This window comes from Carassius carassius, chromosome 25 (assembly GCF_963082965.1).
Source record: "Carassius carassius chromosome 25, fCarCar2.1, whole genome shotgun sequence".
NCBI lineage: Eukaryota > Metazoa > Chordata > Actinopteri > Cypriniformes > Cyprinidae > Carassius > Carassius carassius.
In genome coordinates this window covers 17,881,087-17,906,297 of record NC_081779.1, presented here as the reverse complement: position 1 = coordinate 17,906,297, position 25,211 = coordinate 17,881,087, and the positions used below count along the sequence as shown (strand labels likewise).

General features: G+C 38.4%; 1 protein-coding gene across 10 annotated transcripts in view; it reads right to left on the bottom strand.

Moving 5' to 3' along the window:
* macf1a (microtubule actin crosslinking factor 1a) overlaps positions 1-25,211 on the bottom strand; it is a 165,749-nt gene that overhangs the window by 109,569 nt on the left and 30,969 nt on the right. The window contains exon 1 of one of the 10 annotated variants that reach the window (XM_059509720.1): positions 21,948-22,021. The exons of 8 other annotated variants lie outside the window; for them this stretch is intronic. In XM_059509720.1, the coding sequence (XP_059365703.1) occupies positions 21,948-22,002 (55 nt within the window). In that variant the 5' untranslated portion in view covers positions 22,003-22,021. Of the gene's footprint in view, positions 1-1,044; positions 1,154-21,947; positions 22,022-25,211 lie in introns of those variants that run through there. One more of the 10 variants, XM_059509719.1, reaches the window with a different exon arrangement.

Sequence of the window (25,211 nt, the reverse complement as noted above, 5' to 3'; positions counted from 1 at the left end):
ACCATGACAAGAGCATGTTCAGCTTGATGTTGCATCATACCACACTGCAAGCACCCAGAAATGCACAAACATCTTGAATGCTATTTAATTCAGTACATTTAGCAGCGATCTAAGTGGACATATTACAGTCCTGTTCTGACAGCTGACGCCTCAGATATGCAAACAAGGAATTATGTGTAGAAAGTTTTGAACTGAGACAAGGTATTTGTTTTGTTCGTTATTCTGAACATGCCAGACTAGTGACACAACCATGCACAGAATAGAAATCGATCACACAACCCTGCCGTTCTATGAGTTTGTTACACTCCTGCTTTATCTGCCTCTTTATTTTGGCCTCTTACAGTGAGGTACAGTTAATGTGGTTGCTATGGTGAAGAAGCAATACTAAGCAACCGTGTGGTGCAGACGGCCCACTTCCTCCGATAAGCACACAAAGAGCATCCCACTCTCAAATTCACAATATATATGCACGTATATATTATATATATATATATGATAAAAAAAAGTTGTGTCATATTAATGTCATCTTCCTAAATGAAAACAAAAATAGAATACTGAGTAACAACATACGAGTTCTCTACTAGCGTGGGAATTCAGTCTGGCTTTTGAACAGAAGTTGATAGTTTAATGAGTGCAGCAAACACACCTTTTCAGCTTTTCACATACTGTATCTAACACACCCACTTTTGCATTGTGAATCTTATTCATGCATACCCACCCAGACACACACACACACACTATTGCAAAAGAAACGTGTCATGTTACTTATTCCCTTTTATCCATATGTCTGTAACTGTCACACAGAGGCATATTCTTTTGTTTCTCATTACAGGGTGTCATTATGTTGGTTCACACACCCTAAACTGAGCAAACATGGTTCAGAGAGAGACTCACGCTCATCCACGTGGAGTCGCACACTGATACAGTGTCACAACAATAGTGGACAACCACATATCAGCAAACACCACATCCGCTGACACACAAATCACAGCGCCCATGTGACTAGGTAAAGACACGCGCACAGGAACACAAATAGAAACTGACCTGCGCAGCACATGAGTGCGTGCAGATGAGCATTCAGGCTCCGCTCGGTGCAATATTCAGGTCGCATTCTGGTGGTGACTTATTCCTTTTGGCTTCCAGAACAATCTACCTTCCCCTTCATCTTCCTGTCATGTCTCTGAGTGTGGCGTTTCACACCTTTAGTCCAAACACACTCCAATCTGTCATTCAGAGTTGAAAATCAAATCCACAGATATTTTCACTTCCTCCTTATCTACAGCTCCCACACTCTTCCTCCTCGTTCACCGGTCTTCATGTTTGCTGCCATATCAAAGCTCAGCTCAAAAATGCAGTTGGCTAACATGTGCATGTCAAACTCTACAAGCGCTCCTCCTTCACAACTAAATAAGGAGTGATGTTCCCCTCCTCCCTTTAAACTACTGCCACTCTCGCTCTCTCAGAGGAGAGATGTGTCGTAAATGCAGTAATGAGTGCTGTCCTTTCCACCTCTTGCTTTCAAGCTCTCACGATCCGTGGTTGCTCAGTTTCCTGTGTTTGAATGAAGAACCTTTTTGTAGAGCAATCCATCTTCAAGAGTCTCTTTGCAACAAAAAAATTGGCAAAAAAAAAAAAAAAGAGTTTAGTGACTGCCCTCTGTCGTCACGCGAACACCTGTCCTCAAGTGCACACCTTACCTTTACACTGGAAAACACCTTGAGAAAACTAGGTTACGACAACAACCATATCCATATCATAAAAAGTCTTGTGATGCAAGGTGACATGGTCCAATCGATCAATAAAGAAGTGATAACGAGATGTTGCTTGTTCATTTCCTCTGCAGAGCTCTGCATTGAGGAGAGTATGAAAGTGATAGTGAAAATGAGTGTGCATAAGGGGAAAAGGAGAGAGAAAATCCTGGGGACTTTCAGGGATGAAGAAAAGCAATGGACAAGTCTAGGGCTGCATGAGAACAGTTATTTTGCTGAAAAATTATAAAATCACAATTATTCATTCTTTTTCTTAACTCAAATATCAACGATTATGCTTGAATAATCGAAAGTAACATCAATAATTTTCACAATTAGAAGACAATTATACATGCAGCCCTCCTAGTCACATAATTTAATTTCCATGTGTCATATTTTCTATAAACGGTGTGATCACAAACATATGAGTCAGCAAAACAAGCAGTGAAGTTACGAACATGATGCTTGCATGATGTCATAAAGCTGTGACCAAACACAGAGCTGCAGCCAATCGGCAGTCAGACGTGATCTGATATTTGATCCTACGGTGTCTCATTTAAACAGGTCTGTAAATCCCTGCGATGATGCTGGAGGCACGTAGGAAAGACCCTGATTATCCTTTGAGAGTACAATGTACACCTGGACCATCACAAATGGTCACCCACAATGCCATTACAAGACAGCTTTTCTTATTCCTCTTTCATGTCATTTCCATTAGTGCTCCTTCCACTTATACCATCTTTGTCTCTTCCTCCAGCAGATTTTCAATGAACTCTCTACTTCCGTTTCCCTGCTTCTCATCTGATTTTTATTAGGAGACACCGTTGTTGGGTCTGAACTATAAATACCAGACAGCTTACACTCCTAATGCCACACAGAGTGCTCATCCCTCTTGCTCTCTCTCCCGCCCCTCTTCTTCGTGGTTATCTCGTCTAATCTCTCATCAGGTCCAGTTGGACAGTGCTCCCTCATCCGTGTGCTCTCTTTTTCCTGGTTTGCAGTTTTCTCAGTCCAGTTTATCTTCTCTTTCATTCATTTTTAGATTTAGACTCTCTCTCCCTCCTCATGGTGGCACTCTGAGGCTGGCACAGCTTGTGTCCTCCTCTTCTCACTCCCTCCCTCCCTCAAGCACTACTTCTGTTCTTTTCCATTTGTCTTTCCACACGAACAACAAGTTCAGTCTGTGGGATTCTGGGAAATGGGGGATGATGCTGCACATTTTAAACTGAACATGGGAATGAAAAAAAAGGCTCTTCATATTCTGTCTATGTATGTATAATCCATGCAATTATCTGATCTCCCCTCCAGCCAGCCCACTTCATCCAAATTTGGTTTTCTTGTGACCACAGTTCTCTAATGCGATGCATGCGATATTTAATGCGCATCTTGACAGTAAAGACGGTTCTGTAATCAGCATTAAATCTCAATCACCTGCACGCTTTCACATGGAGCAGCATTTACTACACAGATCCGTTGTTTATTGACAAGCTGCGCAAAACATGCGCAAAATATGAATGTGGTTTTGTGCAGCTTGTCAATGAACAACGGATCTGTGTAGTAAATGCTGCTCCATGTGAAAGCGTGCAGGTGATTGAGATTTAATGCTGATTTTTTAGTCCTAGATTTTTGTATTATGTATAATATTTATGTATGCTATTTTAAATATTATGACTGGGTTCAGTAGGACATTTAGAAAATAATACTTTTATTGAAAAAGCATTTATTAATTTGATCAAAAGTGACGGTAAATACATTTGTTACAAAATATTTTTATTTCTGAAATATGTTTTTTTAAAAGCCTTCTGTTTATTTAAAGAACACTGAAAAATCTCTATATTATGGTTTTCAACATTGATAATAAATGTTTTCTGAGCAGCAAATCAGCATATTAGAATGATTTCTGAAGGATCATGTGATACTAGACAAGACTGGAGCAATGTTGCTAAAAATTCAGCTATGCCATCACAGGAACAAATTACATTTTAAAATTAACTCTATATATATATAACTATAACTATATATATATATTACAATATTACTGTTTTGACTATTTTAAATCAAATAAAAGCAGCCTTGGTGAGTAAAATAAACGTCTTTAAAAACAACATAAAAAAAAAATTCCAAACAACCCCACACTTTTAAAAACTAATCACAAAGCAACCCAAAAATGCCACCAATCTGGAGGACGGGCATACTTTTTCATTTACAATACTATGTCATTTACAGCTTGTGTTATCCAAGATTCTTTTGCTTGTATTTAGCATGCAAGTTTGTAGTTCGTTTAGGCCTACAGGTTAAGATTTTCTGCCAGCACCATGCTGTTTGTATTAATTATTTGTCACATGTCAGAGGAAGTAAACGCCAAATGTTCCACTCAGAACAATTCCCTGGTATAAAGAGGTGCTAGGACTGTAACAGTAAGCCTCTGCAGGAGGAGCCAAAGCACTAAGACCCGTTAAAACAAAGTCTATTAGTCTTGAGGTGTTGTAGCAGAATTCAGACAAGCATTAACCTAAGAGGACACTGGGATTGATGGATAACAGTGGGCAGAACTCTGGCGTTTGTTTTGGATTGTGTTCCAAATAAATCACCCAGACTTGAGGTTTACCGCTACTGTATTAACGTGTAACCGAGTACAACAGCAAGGACAAAAGGTGGTTGCTAGTGAAAACTAAACACAGAGAGACACATACAAAAGCTAATAACGGCATGTGCCCAACCCTGGCCCTTTACCCACACCCATGTTCTGCTACAATTCCTGCTGTTGCTAATAATAACCTCTGTGGAGCAGTATTGCATCTCTTTCACTTTTCAATCTCTCCACCACACGCAGGCCTCGACTGCTAGCATATACACTAGAGAAACAGACCTTGCATGACCAAGACCTTGCTCACCCTCATACACATATGCATGGATGCAAATCATCCAAAAGAACAGCCCCCTGCTCCACTCAGACATTTCAACAGATCAAGCCTCATGAGAGTTACGTAAGTCACAGATTTGGCCACTTCTATCAAACTCTGTCCTTCTCACGATACCTTAATCACATCTTACAGTATAATACCAGGTAAAGTGTCAAGATATCACACATTCATCATATTGTTCTTTATACAGAATTCTTTACAGTTTATACAGACACACTGATATCTTTCTGGTCGATTAAACTGATAACTATTTGCATGTTTTGGCAAAACCTGATAATTTACAAATAGAAGATGTCTATGGTTTTGCCTAAAAGTAAAAATAAAACACTACAACCTGAAATCGGTTTTTAAAATATTACATTGTAAATGAATAAAATATGACTGAAAACATGAGGGTGAGTAATTAAATGACAGCATTTTCATTTTTGGGTGAACTATGCATCCTTTTAAATTGTAATAATCTCTCACATTATTAGTGTTTTTTTTATCATTGTTGTTTTTTTGTTGTTTTGTTTTTTATAAATTGCCTAAATGCAGCCTTGCTGAGAATAAGAGACTTCCTTTAAAAACTGACCCAAATCGTAACATTTTATTGAAAATAAAAACAACTGTAATGTTGGCTCATAACTCATTGTACAAATATATTGTGCATCCCTAGTACAACACAAAACATTAACAATACTACTGTTCAAAGAATCTTATGGTGTGGTGAGGTTTGTGTACTGAGATACTATGGCACTGGCACACCATCATGTTAGGCTTGTGCCGATAGACGATAGAATAGTGTATCGACGATAGTCAGAGATATCGACGTAAGCAGATGTCTCTGTCGATAGTCAAGACGATATTAGGCTCATACTCCTATTGATGTATTAAATCATAATAATAATAATTCTTATTTTATAAGACGGTCTATTATAATTCGGCTACCAAAACTGCCCAGCTATTTCCCTCCAGCACCACATTTCACACACTCACACAGGCAAATGAGGATAAGAGCCTGTAGCCGGTGAAGAAGTCTCCATCCACAAACAGACGTACATCATCTGCAGATATAAGGTATTTCATTACACTTTAACAAGTCATTTGAACAGCCTATATAGGTGCAATATTTTAAACGAGTATGTTTGAAGTATTTTTTTGATTATTGGTGATTCATAGGCTCTCTCTCACGCACCAGCGCGGTTTAAAACACCAAATAGTTATGCTATGACAAGAACAAAGAGTGTCTCTCTTGCTCCACCCAATGCAAGATAATATTGTGTATCGTCGATCTCACAGGCTGACGATATGATGATTTGAAAAATGACCATATCACCCAACACTACACCATGTCACAACATTGTGCCCACTTGGGTACAACACCCCATTTGACTTGATCCTTCCTGACTGAGAGCAATCACCAATAATGCTCACCAGGACATTCAACATTACCCAGGACAACCTCTGTCCTTCACCCAAACCTCTGCAGTCAAAGTCTGAACTAGCCACATGAATGCAAAACTCAATTCCCTTACAAAAGCGTAATGTGGTACATGACAGTAAGTTAATTGCATAAATAACAGCAGAGCTGCAATGTTTACATGTCAAAGACAAACTTTGCAATGACAGTTTTACGCTGTGTGAGGCTTATGATTATCAGTTCTGTGTGAGAACATAAAACATTTATTACAGCACAGCATGCAACACAAATATAAGACCTTAGAAGTCTTAGTACATCTGTCATCCCCATACCAAAAATTTTTTTATAGGTTTGCATCAATCTTTTTTATTATTTTTAATTAAATTATGTTCAACCAATAAGCTACACTGAGTTACAGGAAATTAAGTTGTAGCAGAAACAAATTAAGTTTTTAAGTTGATTACACACACACACACACACACACACACAAACAAAATGCTGTTCCAGCTAATTTCAACATTATTGAGCGATGGCCCTGGAACCAATTGATCTCATCTATTTTAATTCAAATCAACAGCTAGCAAAGTACATGATAAATTTAACTTATGTAAATATTATTTTTTATATTACTGGCATTTGCACAGTCATTGCTTATGCAACTATGGTAACCATTAACCACAAAAAGTTCAACATAACAAAAACTCTTAAAATATCAAACAAATGTTAAACATTTATTCAGTCCTATGCAAAATATGCTGGGAACTAAAACTCATTCAGATGATTTACCTTTCAATAAAGGTAATAAAAAACAAAACCCCCCAAAAAAAACAAAAAAAAAATTAATGCAGGAATTTCAATAGTTGATGTAATGAGCAATGTTTGCAACTTAAAAGGGTTAAATAAATCAATATTATTTTAAGTTTTTTTTTTTTAATCCACACATTTAAGTCATGGTAATACATCCCCTGTATTTCTTTTTTGGGGGTCCTGTCAACATGCTATATCTAAGCATCAATGTAATAGGAAGAGGTGGAGCCAAAAATGGAAACAATAAGCCATGAGATTCCCTCCCGGAGTGAGTGACAGACACCTAAAGCGACAGGGAAAGACACATGCATTACCAAGACAATCTGCACTCCTGGCGTTCTGGCGTCTACGGCACAACCACACTCCAGTCGCCGTCAGAAGGTGAGCTGCCACAAAGAGCACCGGCAAGAAGACTTCTGGATCAAAAAGTTCCATAACTTGATCTCAAACTCAATCACGTTCCAAAATTTTTTTAAAATCAAAAATTTGACACTTCTTGTCCACTATAATCTGCGTAGCTTGGATGCCTCCTTCCAATTTCAGACATCAATCTATGCGCTTTGGAAATGAAGAAAACCTTTTACTATTCTCTCCAAGTTTCCTTCTTTTGAAAAAGTAACTGCTGAAACGAATCATCTAACTCAGTCTTCCTCTGTCTCTACTCCCTCCTCTCTCGCTGACACACTTACACTGAATTCCTTTCCTCTGAAACAAGCGGCATGCATTTAGCCATCGCTCCATGAGCCGTTATAAAGCCAACATGAACAAAGAAAGAGAAAGAACTAAAAAGAGCATCAAGTTTTCTCTTCTCTATATCTGCCCACGTGGCTGGCAGCTCATGCTTCTTTTACGAAACAGTGCAGCTATTGGCGCATGTTTATGCGAAGTGGATGTGTGTTTATGTGTGTGTGTATCTCTGTTGCTATGAGTGAGCGCTGTCGTCTCTTCCATATTTACACGAGACCTTCTACGGAGAGCATCCTCTGTGAGCGGTGAACTTGTCTGAGGGGGAAGAGGCAAATAGCGTTGATGGGTGTGTGACCACCGACCCAGTGATCTCATTTGGGGCGAGCTGCATTCACTGAATGTGTGAATGATAGGAGAACTAATGGTGCATGATGTTACAGAGTCGTTCTGGCATCAGTGGACTTGTTTGCATGTACTGAATGCTGTATGCGATCATGCAGTGATTTAGCATGACTAACTCCAGTCAAAGCACCTGGGGGTCTTACTGTTTGAGTCTTTGAATGTAAATAGAAGTATTTTAGCTGAGTGCAGATGGTGCTGTGACTCCAACTGCATGTCATTTTGGGTGTGCCTAAAGATGTGTGCAACGGTTTGAGGCAATCAGTGGAATCATTGTGGTTTTGTGGTGACAGGTGGGTACATTAGCAATTTGGGTGGGGGGGGGGCATCCAATCATATTTTACCAGTGCTATAGTTCTGTCCAATCAGTCCAGAGTAACAACTGCAAATCTGTGGCAGCTGTGTTAAACCACACAGGCTCTGGGGTTTACATGCTGGTAACAAGCTTGACGAGAAGACCTCAATTAACATGAAAACAGAGAAAAAAAAAAATGTAAACATAAAAGACATCTGGTGCGTCCCAATTCACACACTTTTGCACTATTTAAACCAGTTTTAAATAGTGTGATTAGTACGGTTGGGTATCGGTTGAATCTTATCGATTCCAATTCTAAGCAACGCCTAGCTTCGATTTCAATAAGATTGAAAAAAAAAAGTCAAACAATTGGATGTTAAACAAATTTATTCTGTCTTTTTACAAAGTATTTTGTTGCAGTTAAATAACATGAGCTAAAATCAGCAGCCTACAGAAAACTAACACACAGGAACGTTTGCAGATGGTTTTAACAAAAATACCACAGCAGAAACAACTAATAGCCTATACATTTTAAACACTGAACTATTAAAGACAAGTAAGCAGTCAGTAATAAAACAGGAACAAACAAATCAATTAGCAATAGCATAAATAAATACAAATGACCACATTTCAGGTACAGAAATTGAAAACAAAGTGTAAAAACACTGCAATTTTTTATTTTCATAAATAATTTATAGATTAATATTCATTCAAGTTACTGAAGATAGATAGATATTCAATCAAGATCAGTGAGTGACAGGCAGCACGTTTATTAGTCTGCTGTCTCTTCACCGAACGTATACAGATCTAAAATACTGGTTTCTTTTTCATCGGTTTACGTTCATTGAAGACCAAAAACATCTGTGTTTTTATGATGATATACTAACATATTTTTATGCATATGTTGCAAAATGTGAAAGAGAAGTCAGTTCAAACGCAAGATCTGGAGATGTGTTTTTACAAGTTGAACTTATTTGAACTTGACTGCAAAAGATAATAATAATAATAATAATAATAATAATAATACGTTTTATTTATATAGCGCCTTTCCAGAGCTCAAAGACACTTTACAATAAACAAACAACAGTAAAGGCAGTTGACAAAGACAGCAGACAGAACAACAGTAGGCAATTGATAGTGCAAGTACAGTAAGTGAGAATTGGGTAGATGGGGCAGCAACCAGCACAAAAAAAAACTAAGAAGTATAACATTCAGAAAATAGGTGTGTTTTGAGCATGGATTTGAATTCAGAGATAGCGTTAACAGAACGGAGTGATCGGGGGAGAGAGTTCCACATTTTGGGCGCAAGGCGATGCCGAGGGACAACGAGAAGGCTGGAATCAGCGGATCGTAAAGAGCGAGTAGGGGTGTAGGGGAGAAGCAGGTTACAAAGGTAGGGGGGAGCCAGGCCGTGCAGAGACTTAAAAGTGAGAAGGAGAATTTTGAATTTAATACGGTAAGCCACAGGAAGCCAGTGAAGATCATGCAGAATTGGGGAAATATGTGCAGAACGCTTGGTGTGGGTGAGAAGTCTGGCAGCAGAGTTTTGAATGTATTGTAATTTGGAAATGGAGCTAGCTGATAGGCCAATGAAAAGTGCATTGCAGAAATCAAGACGTGAGGTGACAAATGCATGGATGACAGTTTCAGCATCTGAGATACTGATAAAGGGACGGAGCTGAGCGATACGACGTAGATGAAAGAATGCCAATATAGTGATGGAATTAATGTGAGAGTGGAAAGATAAGAGGAATCAAAAATTACACCAAGATTTTTAACAGTACTAGATGGTTTGATAAGAGAGCCAGTGATCTCACAGGTGAAGTTGGTAGGAATTTTATTAGTGAGTGATGAAGGTCCAGTGAAAATAATCTCAGTTTTGTCCATGTTAAGTTTTAGAAAATTTGAATGAAGCCAATCTTTTATTTGTGTATGTACACAAGCAGAGATTTTGTCAGTTGTGAGAGATAAAGTTGATGTACAGGTAGTATATAATTGAATGTCGTCAGCGTAAAAATGATAATTAAAACCATGACGGCGGAGGATCTGACCAAGAGGTATTATATAGATTATAAATAATAATGGCCCAAGAACGGATCCCTGAGGGACACCTTGCTTCAGGGGGACAGTGGGTGAGCGAAAATTCTGAAGTGAAATGTAGAACAGTCTGTCAGAGAGATAGGAGGAGAACCAGGAAAGAGCAGCACCAGAAATACCCACATCCGAAAGGCGCAAAATGAGTAGTTGATGGGAGACGGTATCGAAGGCAGAGCTGTGGAGCTGTGAAGGCAAAAGATGTGAACAGTCAAACACATCAGTCTAGCGTGTTTACTTAAAAAAGCAATGAACATAGTACGCAATTCCCCTTGCTTAAATGGTTTAAAATCATGTTAAAATGCAAACGCAGGAATCTTTAAGTGGAATCAAAATGCACATGTCTTTTTGAATACTTGGTTCATTGAAAACTGGAAACAGCTCTCGATCCCCAACCCTAGTGATTATTGTGTTCATGCTGAAAACTCCAAAAAGAATACAAGGATGACACCCATAATAAAAAAAAAAGATACAAATAAAAAAATGAGTGTGAAATGTTGGACACATTATACACTCAACTGTCGCAGCTTTGATTTTGTAGCAAATATGACCATGGCATGTTTTGTGTGAGATTCACCCAACAAACACAGACAGTGACACAAAAAGCAACACACACTTCAATACAGCAACATGATCTCTCTGTGCAAGAATCCAAATCTAAGCTGCCAAACACTGCATTCACAAAGCAAAGGTCAAATGAACACTAAAAAAATGACAGAAGCAGATGACATGCAAAGCCTAGATCATAAGATGACGGGTGTTCCTGAAGGTCCGGTTCAAATGCTACTGGATATATGCAGAAACACAATAAAGTCTGTTTGCACATCTACAGGACAAACAGTATGTGATGCATGACTCTCAGGTAAGCTGTAGGAAAAGGCGTTTCCCCTGAGGACAGGCACAGGTAACATGGAGAGACAGAGAGGAGAACATGGAGAGCTCTTGCAAATTTAAATATGAAGTTGACAAGGTCACCCTGATGTCTAAACCCCCCACCCCCCACACACACACACACACACACACACAGACACACACACAGTCACCCAAAATACAATTTGGAGCTCTTGCAATAAAATATGTGTTCACCATTTCAGTCTAGTGTCCCTCCTACAAATCAAACACAAGGTCACCAGAAATGTGCTGACCGCAAACAAAGGCAGAGTGTAAGGGGAACAGACGGAAAAAAACCCATTCAGGGACCATACAGAACGCTTTTTGCTTTGAAAATTGTGAGATTTGGGCAGTAGAAGGGGGAAAAGAAATGCAAGGTTTGCGTGAACGGCCACTAAGAATATGTGGGACACGTCAGATACAGTCTAAAACACTTCCAAGACAAATGTGGGCTAGTCACAAGTTTATGATACTTTTATGATGCGTTTTCTCTAAGTTTAGGAGCTTGACATCTGAGGTAACCATGAATTATCAAGTGTGAAAAAAGCTGCATAAAGACTCTTTGCTGCATGAAGCTGCAAAAAAAAAAATAAATAAAAAAAAATAAATTTTGGCTTCCATGAAAAAAAAAAAACCTTAGGTTTGAAACAACACTACGTTGAGTAATGTCTTTATTTCTGGGTGATGTTTAATGAAACACACTAAACAAAAACTAATAAAAAATAATGTTCTCATAATGCTAACCGACATTTCCCTGTAATACTAAGAAATAATGATAGAGGGCAGTGTGGTAACAGTCATAGCATGTGAAAATGCTAAAGTCAAAGGCTGCTCTGCCACTTATAAAGCCAACAACAGTCACATTGATCAATCAGTGATGCGGTCTACACTGGATCCGGCGCGAGCCGCGGGACACAACAAATCTGCCTCGTTCTATTTATGACGTACCGACACAAAATTTAAATGATTTGCAGCAGTCGCTTTGTCACGTCCAGTGTAGACAGACAACTGTCCCATCCGGTGTAGACACGGTGAAACTGCACTCAGTACGTGTAACCCATCCCCTGTTTAAATATGCCTGAAGGTGCCACTAAAAGATTACTTCAAACTGAGCAGACTTCATGCTTCCACACAAACAAAAACAACATACACGGTACAGAGGCAAAGCTTAACACAGATTTAATCTCACTGCCTCAGACCATCTACACAAAGACTTTGAGCAGACCGTCTGAGTATACTATAAATATTGCATGAATAAAGCAGCCCAGTGGAACCTTTACAGGAACAATTATGAGTTGAAGACAAGACATGCTCTAAAATACATAATATATAATGCTCCACTTGCATCTTTACTAGTTTTTGTCTTTGAGATTTTTAAAAATGGTTTCATTTATAGGAAAAAGAATATTCAATGCATTACTAAACTCTTGACTAAAGGGAAAAAGTCAGTGAACCTAGCTGAGTGTGTGTGTGTTGGTGTGTGGACACTGACACCATGGCTGCGTCAGAGCCTATGGCTGAGCTGCCTGGACTCAGTTCAATGCAGTTTAAAAGGTCCTTTTTATTGAGCCACTTTGCCACTGCAGCCAGGAAGTGGAGCACAGAGTCATTAGGCAAGCACAGAGAGACCATCCCTACGGTAGGAATGAAGTGTAGATAAAAAAAGAAAGATTTACTCTCACACCTCTGTGGTGAAAGAGCACAAGTCTCTCATCCCTCTTTCACCCAGGAGCCGAACTTCCCGAGCTGACAACAGGCTTACTTAATCACAGGTTAATAGTGGGGAAAAGAATGGAAGAGGGGGTTGGGGGAGGGGATACGGAGAGAGAGAAGGTCGTGAGAGAGACTAATTTCAAGAAGAGGTCAGGAAAGGGAAAGGACAGAGACCAGGGAAAGAAATAAAGACAGAAAAGTTCAAAATAATGGATGGAATGTAGGAGGATACACAAATATAAGACAGAAAGAAAGAACGTTGCCATCACCTCCATTTTCCCCCAGCTCCTGTCATCACCACGGTAACCCGTAAATTAGGTACCGGCCTTGCCCTCTGTCAGTCATTTGACCCCTCACAAACTCCAGTTGATGCATCTTTTCCAGTGGTGGGAAAGTTGACAATCATTGACCCTTAACATTGTCAGTATGTTTTCAAAAATGAGAACGACATGGTAGGGGTTGTTGGCTGCCATAAAGCTGGGTGAAGATAAACGTTTGGGGAGATAACTGGAGTGAAAATACTGAAAATAGGGATGTCAATTAAGCCCAAACTATCCGGTATTTGGTTTTTAAGCATTATGTAACTTTCTAGTGTCCATTTGTCAACCGCCCGTTGTTCGTTGTATGTAAATGCCAATTGTTCACGTCAAAGCTTTGGCCTTAAGGGATGTCCCAAATTAGATAAAATTGCTTTAAAGCTGAATTTCAGTGAATAATTGTGTTTTCAAGAGTGACCATTGCAGTCACCTTCAAGTATTCAGAATAGAATGAAGTGTTTGAGACAGGGGTTGCACTGGGATGTGAGAATGGTGTAGAGTGGGAAGCATTTAGCATGAAGAGATTCACAGCTGAGCTTTGTGAGTGCTCAGTGCAGCCAGACACGCACTGTACCATGGGAAAGGGCCACCAAGAGTGTCCACTTCAACAAGAAGAAAGGCCTTGTGTCCATTAGCATGAGTTTGTCTGTGTGTGTATGATGTGAGTCATGCTCATGGGGTTCTATTAGGATGGACTAAACCATTCAAACTAGTCGGATTTTCCAAAAAAGAAAAATCTTAATGGTAAGGATGTCTAAATGTCGTCAAACTGTAATGCAGGTTTTTCTTAAACAGACAACACATTAAATGACCAGTCGCCTTGTTAATGAGTCTGACCGCAGCTGTTTCATTAAGGAAAGGTAATCCGTTTTTAACAAGCCACTCTAGGCCTGGAGCCTAAACCGTGCTGAGAAGGACTGGACCCTTGAGAGCTTTGGCTTGTTTGAAGTGCATCACAATGCCTAACTATAAAGAACAGGAAAGAAAGAGGGCAAAAAGGGGAAAAGACAAAGATTACAGAAGTTAAGGACGAGGGAAGATTCTAGAGTGTTTTAATTGTATGTGCTGTTAGTTTTAAAATGAAAGACTCCACTATGATATCTGAAAAGTTAGGGTGAAAAATATTTAACTGGGAAGAGGAGAAAATCAAGTGAGATATTGGGGCCATGAGAGGAAAACTGAATGAGAGAAGCATGGGGCCCCAACATCCATTCAATTGATCAATAGGCCCCAACCAGTACAGAAGAAACAAACAAACATCAGTGAATGTAAGAACTCTCTCTTTCACACACAGATAGAGACAGACATGTTTACAGGCAATGCCTTTACCAGGCTTAAGCTTAGGGAAAACCACAAGGAAGCACCGCTATTTAACAACTCTCTCGTGTAGCACAACTTCCTGGTTTAAATGTTCACTCTCAGAATATTCAAATCATTTTTGCTTTCCCTCCCTTTTCACACACAAACAAAATAAACCTCCTGGCAATGCATATCTGAATTGATTTCCTGGGATGGTCCAGCTCAAGTGATTAAATCTTTCCCACTAAGGAATGTGTCATCCAGAAGTGTTAAAAAAACAGAATATGTAAACTTAGAAAATATGGAAAAATATGGAAACTTAAAAACCGGACAATGGTACCTTGCAATGCTGCCTAGGTTTTGGAACAGCACAAGTCTTATCATTCCCAAGATAAAGCTGCTATCCAAACCGTTAATTCTACTTGATAAGAAAAGGAAGAATGTTGGATTGGTGATGGATGATCGATCACCTGTGTTTCGCTCCTCTTTATGAAAAGTGCGCTCTACAGTCTAGATTCACTTCTCTATCATTGTGCATCAGTGGCTGAGCAATGCCACTAAGCTCAGGCTCTGTCGTTACAATCCTGCCTGAAGGGACAATGTGTGTCATTTTTGCTCATACTTAGCTACTCCTAGGTTAGGGGTTTTTCCTAACCAGAAATCACTCAGGACACTTTAGAAACCACTTAGCCATAACACAGACTAGTTGTGGCAGTGAGTTTTGCATAGCCTACTAACATTTTCTTGAGAAAGTTATAGGTGTTTACATTGAATGACTATATATATATATATAGTATATATATATATATATATATATATATATATATATGATTTGATAAATAAACTGCCAAGAGAATGTAATGTTGAAGATAAGGCAGTGTGAACTAATCAATCACCCATCATAATACAAGCCTGAAAAGTTAAGTTGCATTTGCTTGTAGATCAGTAACACACATCTATTGGCATCAGCTGATAGTTTTATAAGTGGTTTAGTTTGAGATACAGAGAGCAAATTTAAAAGTGAAGAACCAACATACAGGAACAGATTAAAATTGTGTAAGTCAGAAGGTCAAAGGCTGTAAACATGTTTTTATTGACATGTTTTTATTGACTGATATGTATTAAGCTTCCCTGAAGAATTATTAAATAGTTCAGCCACAACATCAAACAAGATAACTCACATCAATTATTATCAATTTAAGTAAAACTGAATTATGATTAGGAAAAGTATGCACTACAGTAAATATGGAATGTCAAAGCACCAAAGACACGTGCAACAAGCTTAAATCTTCTCAAAACCAACCAAGCAGAACTGATCTATAAATCACAAAAATAATTGTGAAAACGACAAAGACTGGTCTGAAAAGTAAACGGCAGGTTTTGAAACCAGTCTCTGCGCTGAAACATGGGAGGACTGGCAGAAAGACAAAACGTTCGCTTGAGGAGTCACTATCAGTAGTGCCTCATTTAAGTCAGCAGGAGAGGAACAGAGTAGCACTATGAAGATGAGCAATGCTCAGGGGACTGCTGGGAACTCCTACACATAACACAAACGCACTCATATGCATATCACAAGACTGGAACAATAGATCTTCCCACCACAATCTCTACAGCCATTATTACCCTCTAACTATCCTGTGATTATGGAGACCGCAACCAGTCACTTAACATGGTTGTACAACCTTAAAAGAGAGCAGCTTATCACCATACTAAAAGATTATTATATAGAAAGGTGCAGTTTAGTAGTGTGGTGCTAAAAACTGATATCAAAAATGTACTATAGTACAACATGATTTTATATCTGATTCATGTAACATTGTGCTGCTATTCAGAGCAATTCAGCAGTTAAGACAGTGAAGTGTAAAAACTACACTGACACATTAAATTGATCATTTGAAAATGATTGAGTTTCATTTTGTAATTTATACACCAATGTTCAAAGGTTTGGTGTTGTAAGATGTTTTTTTAAGGTTTTTGAAGGAAGCCACCACCATAATACTGTGAAATATTATTATTTCTGTTTTGACTTTCTTTTAAAATGTAATTTATTAGTGATGGCAAAGCTGAATTTTCAGCAGCCATTATTGTAGACCTCAGTGCCACATGATCCTTCAGAAATCATTCTAATATACTAATTTTATGCTCAAGAAACATTTGTTATAAGTATAAATGCTGAAAACAGTTGTGATGCTTCAGTGATAAACAAAAAATGTTCAAAGGAACATAATTTATTTTAAATATACGCCAACTGGTCTCTGTTGACCAATTTAATGTGCCTTTGCTGAAACTCAATTTTATAAAAAAAAAAAAAAAAAAAAACTTACTGACCCCTTTCTGGTATTAAAGTTTCAGAAATTCAATTATAAGCAACAATGGCATAAGTTTCATAGACTGTATAAAACAGATCAGTTCATGGCTGAATGTACACCGTGAAAAGAAAATAATGTTTATTTTATTGCACAGAATGATCGTTCCACTTCTTAAGACTTCAATATAATGTCAGGAGCAGCAGGAATTAATTTTGTGTTTTTTTTATCTTCTTTTTTAGACTGTTCTACTAAAGAAAGAAAGTCAACTACATCTCGGATGGCCTGAGGGTGAATAAATTAACAGCAGATTTTCATTTTTGGGTGAACTATTCCTTTAATCCCAAATTCTTGACACTGAATCTATTAAATAATTTCATCAACCACCTGAGGCTGTGTAATTGCTGCCTAAGGTATCCTACATAAGCCAGAATTTGGTATCCTAATTACACAGCGAGAGAACTGATACAAGGAAGGTAAGAAAAATGCACTTTAAAAGAGATAAAAGACAGGACGGCCAAATCAGTCCTGAAATGTGCAGTTAAGCCGAATTTAGGACATGTCCACAGAGGGCATAACAGGACCGTTTAATAATGTTTTCATCTTTTTACCAGCAGTATTTTTTCCGTTTTTAAGTTGTTTTCTCATCGGGGGCTGCCACACCCAGCTGGCACACAGGAGATATGCAGAGTGCTTATCTCTGTCACTGCCTCGGCCTGCACGCACTGGCACACTACTCCTTCGTGCCTTCTGAGCATCTCTGCTAGGACTGCAACAACAATAGTTTACAAGGCAAATAATAATCAACAACTTCATTGTGATTATTCACTGCTTTGAATACAGACCATCAGTGGTAGCTTTAAAATGGCAAAAACTGATTAAAAAGCCATTGAATGTAACTGACATTGTCAAACTAGAGCATGCAGGTACATGTCAAATTAAACCACAAATGGGGCAAAATGTTATGGATCAAAACCAAATTTATTGTTAAACATATGGCAATTATTTATATTTTTCATATGAATATTTAAATTAAGCAAAAAAAGATCTGCATATCAATCAATTACATGTAAAACAACATGTAAAGCATGAAACTCAGACAAATGCACACATAGAAACACACATACAATTACACAAGCATGAACACACACACACACAAAAGCAAACAGACTAGTCTGTACTTTGCTCTTTGGGGGAAAAATAGCAAAAAAAACACTTGATCTGCGACACTGTGGAATTAGTCAGAGAGATGACCAGGAAATCACTCTTCAGTCATCAGCTGTGTGTCCGTTAAATCAAATTACCTCATGTTTTACAACTCTTAATGTAACTAACATGATCCAGACCAGGCACTCTGTCACAGAGCCAGTGACAGTGGCAGAGAGGTTGTGGGAGTGAATCTGGTTGGCCGTGAGGTCTGGCGGCAGATCAAAGGCTCGATACGGTATGTGATGATATAATCAAGAGTAGGAAACACATCAGGGCTGATAGTTAGCTGATCAGTAACACCAGAGCACTCTGGGACAGAGGGGTTTACTTCAAACCAGCCAGTGCTTTCTGATGCTTCAGCGTGTGTGAAAGACTTAAATGAGACAGCAGAAGTACTACTGAATACTAAGAAGGATGTAGCACCATGTGATTTGAAGTCATGTACTAACCGAATTAAAGATGTTACAAGGTCACCCAAATAGATGGCTCTGGTGATAGCCAAAATTGAGTAATCCAGTATATATCCACTAGTTTTTGCTATTTTGAGATGATTGGCATAAGTCAATAACTTGCACAAAGGTTAATTAACAGTAGTCAGAACAGAGAGCACGGTTTGTTTCCAAATACAGATATGGACATCAGCCGCTGAAAACCCCTTACCAGTCAACAATTACTCAAAAAGGAAACAGGAAATTTACCCTCTGAATTGCCAATCCACAATAAGACTGTTCTAAACAAAGGAAGGTAAAAGTGATGCTCGGTCATGCGACAAAAAGAGTAGAGTGGGTTAACATTTAACACACTCTGATGTAGGAACCTATTGTAGAGTGAGAATTTTAAAGAGATGGAAATATTTGTGCTTTCTGAAATGGGTCAATGACAAATAAGAGAATCATCATGTGTGAATGGCATTTTTTTAATGTATTTCAGGAATAATAACCCAAATACAATTCCCTGTATCCACCTGATTTAAAACTGACCTGAACTCCTTTTCCTCAAAACAGTTCTCACACATTCCTATTCATCAAACACTGTATCAAATCTTTCTGTAGTTTGTGAGCGCTCATGTCTAAGGCTCATGTTGACATTTATGGATCATCTTTACAAAGCTTTGCAGTATGTAATAAATCGTATGTTTGGATGGTGCAAAGCTGTTATTCTCAGCCAGCTGTCTGACTGTACATGTGAGACTTGGGGAGTGTATTTGATGAACAAATGCTGAGTATGAACTCAAGTGTACTGCCTGAAAATCATCTGAAGAATGTAATCTGTTTTTTGGCCTTGGAGAAGCCCAAAAGGCACAACAGCAAAGGCCTCAGTGAGTTAGAGGATGGGCTGTCTGCAGCTTGGTGGTGAGCGTGCCGAGTCTGAGCCAGGGTTGAGGGGGATTGAGACTAATCAGAGTTAGCTGCATTATAGTTCTGGGGGAGATGGCTCAGCAAGTCAAGCCACAGTGACCAGATTTCCAGAGACAAACACAAGACAACACATATCCCTGCTGTTCTGAACTACACTTACACCCTACCTCATTTATCTGCCATCTGTCTTCAAACACGGTCCAGGTGCTCCAACCTGAAAAAGGTGCTCCACCACAACAACAAACGTACCACAACTATACCTTGCCTAATTCTACTACACATCTGAAAATAAATAGCATCTTTATTGGCATCTATGGTTCTGTAAATAATCTTCAACATCCATGAAACCTTTCCATTGAACAAAAAATGTCTAATAATGGAAAAATGTTCTTAAAGGATTAGTTCACTTCTGAATTAAAATGTCCTCATAATTTACTCAACCCCATGACATCCAAGATGTTCATGTATTTCTTTCTTCAGTGGAAAATAAATTAAGTTTTTTGAGGAAAACATTGCAGGGTTATTCCTCTACATAGTGGACTTCAGTGGGGTTCAATGGGTGGAAGGTCCAAATTGCAGTTTATTGCAGCTTTAAAGCATTCTACATGATCCCAGATGAGGAAGAAGGGTCTAACCTAGCAAAATGACTGGTCAATTTCTAAAAAAAGAATAAAAATTATATACTTTTTAACCTCAAACGCTTGTCTTGTGTAGCTCTGCTATGTGCATACGTACTCCGTGCAGTTTCATTCGAAGCAGTTACGGTATATCGAAAAACTCCCATCATGAACATGCATCATGAAAATGCAAAGAAGTTCAAATGCCCTTTACAAAAAAACAGCAAAGACACGATGTAGAAAGATTTAGAACAATTTTGAAGTTGGGGGAGAAAATGATATGAAAGTTTTTTGATATACACTAACTTCTAAACCTATATTGTAATTTTTTTTATAAAATGTCCAGTTGTTTCGCTAGATAAAACACTTCTTCCTCGTCTGGGATCGTGTAGAATGCTCTGAAGCTGCAATTTGGACATTCCACCCAGTGAACCCCACAGAAGCCCACTATATAGAGAAAAACCCTGAAATGTTTTCCTCAAAATAACTTCTTGCATTTCTTTTCGTCTGAAGAAAGAAATGCATGAAAATGTTGGATGACATGAGGGTGAGAAAATTGAGAAATGATTGTTCAAAAGTGAACTATCCTTTAACATGAAGAAAAAAAATGGTTCTTTTAAGAACCGTTCTCTGGAAGATTTTTTTGTGGAACCCTTTATTTTAAGTGTGCATATAGTTCATTATCTTTAATGTCCTCAGTATATGGCTTTTACTGATACCAACTAGGCTGTAGTATCCTCAAACAATCTCCTTGAAGCTTAACCTGATAAAACTATTATTTTGGTTAGTTAAGCTTCATACAATGACCTTTCTCAACATAATATTGGGATTTAGCTTGCAAAGGACTTAGCAGGTCTTAGACAATACCGTTACTGTCTAGGTATTAGGGTCCAACCCCACCCAACCTGTTGTGCTCCATATGGTCAACACACCTGCAGTTGATTTCGTCCACTAAAAGCTTGTGCAAATGTCAGCCCCGTGATCTGGGATTGAATTGCATAAGAAATAAATACCATACCATCTTCAATTAACAATATAACAAATGGAAGGTGACTCTTTGGCACCGTCTGCAGGAAGCCTAGGAGGGTGTCATTTGAAGGTCCAAGCATATGGGTGCTTACATGCAGGCAAACCAATAAGAAGTCACATGGCTGTCAAGTGATCACAGCTAGATAGATGGTGAACTACTCCCTTTTAACCAAATGATGACCATTCAGCACAGCTAGAGAGGAATACACCCTCCCTGTTCAAACTCAAACACATTCATACACATTTATAAACTCAGCCACTAAGACATTTTAGTGGGCAGGATTATCAGACGAGCGACACCAACTTCTGACAAACAAAAAGCATCAATTACCAAAACAACCTCAAATGTCATGGCTTAAAACCACTAATAACTGGCGAATGACTCAAAGCTACCATAGCAACATATTTGAATGCATTGGAGTGGCTAAGGGGAGGTGAAAGACGTGAGTTTACTTTGATGTCAATCTCAATATCCTTGAGTCATATTGGTGGTGCCTTTGCTCATACACAATACTGACCCTCGTTTTTCAATAAGACCAAAAATCTCCCTTTATCGAAGAACTAGAGTCTGTTCTATGTATCTGCATGTAGACACGGTTAATACAGAGTTAACAAGCTAATGTACAACAGCCCTCTTCATTTGAATCCTGCCTGCAGTGTACCATTGACTGAGCTCTAATCACGCTTGTGAGGCCAGTCACAAACACATAGGACTGGCACGGATCAAGCGTGTGTGAGCGATCTTTACAAATAACTGCAATAAATGCACAGACTTAAGAGTATAAATTGTGTGGGATATTTTATACAAGGCAAGAGACCAACCGGTGACAAAAGAAATGGAATGAAACCAACCTTTCTTTTCCTCGAGTTCCTTAAGATACTGTCGGTATGATGCCGTGGCGCTCATTTCACCACAGCAAACGAGAAAACAAGTTTGTTTGTTTAAAAGGCAAAGAAGCGGGAGAGGCCACTATGAAAAGCTAAAGGTTTCAAGGAATCCAGTTAGTCATCAATCCAAAGCCATTTGGGAAATCCAGCTGCTCACTTCCCTGTTCCATTCTCTTGCATGTTCTTTAAGTTAACCGCTGAAGTTTGCTCTCAAGTCACTGTGTGTGTGTGCCAGTCGGCTGCCTGGTAGCTCTGAGAGAGCAGCGTGTTTTACAGCCGGATAGAGGAACTGTACTTTGACCACAAGACAGGTGATGTCACTGCCAGAGCTCGAGCATGTGTTGCTCTCCCTGTGTGACTCAGGCTCCGTGTGTATAAATCACAAAGGAAATTTTTGCATCGATAAACTGGGCTGTGTGTTGAACAAACAAATCCTATCTCTATTTCATGGTACTCATCATGTTTTTTGGCTTTATCAATATATGAGAGCGCATATCTAGGACCTACACTGAAGAATGTAAAATCTGAGAATAACACTTCTAACATTTCTAAGAATAAAGTTACTTTGAAATTCCTTCTTCTCATCTTTCATCTGGTTATGTAACAATTGATTGCAGTTTCTTAGTTACTTTTTATCTTGGTAGAAGGTAAATAAGCTAGTGAAAGATCTGACAGCCTGTGCTTTCACCTTCTGGTTGGAGTTCAATTGTTAAAAAGATTCAATATGTCACTCTAAAACAACACCACCACCACTTTTACTTGAAGCCTAATCTACAAAGCAAAAAAAAAGGTATCCGCTTGCCTTGTAATCTGTGAACATAACAAAGCTATTCCAGACACAACAAAATGTAAAAGTCTAAGACTTCACAGCCAAAACACTTAAAATTCTCACAACATTCACGGTTTTAAAGAGCACTCTAGCAGAAACACAACCAGCAGTCACTAATACCCTTGAAAACGAAAATCTCATGTGGTATTTAAAAGACTGACTGCAATTAGTAGTGATTAGCTTAGAGAACTGAGAATAATTGCACTATTCATTATATAATCAAAGAAAGCTTGGACGCAAATAAACGGCCCGAGGAGGAGTGAAATGAAGTGAGCAAATATAAAGAAAGATAACATGTAACTCCAAGCTTGTCATTACATATTTAAGTCAGCAGGAAATTAAAGTTGAAGTTGAACACTGTATCGACATACTGCATGTTACATTTTTATTTGTCTGTCTTTTAATACAGTTTAATGTTTAATCAAAATGTCATAACTTGTTATTCTAGTGAAGTCCTGCATTTGTCAACAGGCTTCTCTCTGGTGACATAATCAGGACTTCTCCAGTAAACCCCACCTCCTTCTTACAATCGACTGCAAGCTCACATTCATTTTAAAATCCAATCAACAACTGATGGAAAGAACCAATGTGAGGTATGCGTCAGGTCACAATATGAAGGAAACAATCATTCGCTACTTCCATTTCATTGCAATAGCATATTATATTATATTTTCTTAAGTCTTCAATAAATGCTCTAATTCCCATGAAAAATAATTTTGAATCACCTTATTTTTCTAGAAAAAATAAAAATACATTAACAGCAACACACGGAGGAAATGGAGGTCTAGAGGGCAAATGTCAGAATAAATAAAATAAATTACAATGCATATTCCAAAAATATAGCCACAAGTTTTATATACATGTATATATACACACACACATGTATGTTGATTATTTGGAACTGTATGAAACCATGTAAAAATAACAAGTTGGCACTCTTCATAAAAATGATAACTTTAGAGTAAACACCGAAGCTGTCACTGCCTTAACTAATAGTGTCAGCAAGCTTTGCATCCAAATGTAGGAAATAACATTACACCGGCCTCACAGAAAAAAGTGAAAATAGATTAAAAATGTATTAATAATAAAGATTGGATAAACATATAAATAAATATAACCTATTTAGATCTGTGGAAATAATTCTTTGAAGCTGGACCAGAAGTAAAAACACCCAAAGCTACTATGTTATAGATGTGTCAGATCGCAAATCATCATGTTCGGTCCAATTTTATTTTTGTATGGGCGAGTTACAAAAGTGGATCTAATGGAACATAATTACAAACAGCAGAAAAACAAACCAACCAACAATTCAGTGAAATTGCTTTCCCCACAGAAACCATTTGGGGTTTAAATGTGAATGCACGTGTGTTGTGTAGGATCAGAGATGTTTTAACTGATTTAAAGCAACATTGTATCATCAACATGAAAGAAAGGCAGAAAAGGATACTTGTTAGAATACTGAATCAAGAGAATATCACTACACTAAATTACAAATGACAACAAAAGCATACAGTCAGTGAAGAATCCTAAAGGCTGTACAGGGTCAAACACAAACAGACAAGATGCAAACACATTTGAACTCTTGCAAAAGCCAAGTAACAACCTCTTATCTGTCCGGAAAAAAAAGCCACAGCCTCCACACAGGATGGAAGTATTGTTTGTCAAACTGCATGTTGCAAAGATGTCATCTAGATTCTGGCCAACCTAAAATTACAAATTCAGATGGAGAAAACCTATCAAACCATTATGGCAAGCCTTTCTGCACAACGGAACCCATTGGGGCAATTTTCTGCTTAGTAAATGAAGAGGTCAGTATGTCAGGGGTATCAGACCTTAATGGGAAAAGAGTAATGGTGTGACAAACTGGATTCTGCATTAATATTCTCTGCTACAGCTGGACTGGATCCCCCACAGTGCATAAGTACTGATGTAGAGAAACACTCCCCTACCCCTGCAAAGGATGCAGCTATGCACATACCGTACACACATACTCCACCGCAATGCAAACACACATTTAATGTGTCAACAACACTTGTAAGAACTAGTTGATATTGTAGAAGAATCATGGGAAGAGTCTGACAGTATAGAGCCAGATTCAAGGATTAAGTGATTGTCATCTTGAAGACAAACACACACCCAGAGCACTAGGCTTGATTTGAATTCTTTATAAAAATGCAACAATGAAAACAATCTGCCTTCCTGACATCTATATGCATTAGCCCGGACATCCGCTTCGGTGACACACATAAGACATGGTCACATACATTAAATATGCATAAACACATACTCAGATGTCCTCAAATACAAAGAAGCTTTTATTAAAAGGCAACCAATGCAGTCTTCTCTAAACTCACAAATAGAGAACTGAAAAAAGAACAGAGGAGAGGATGAAAGTAAAA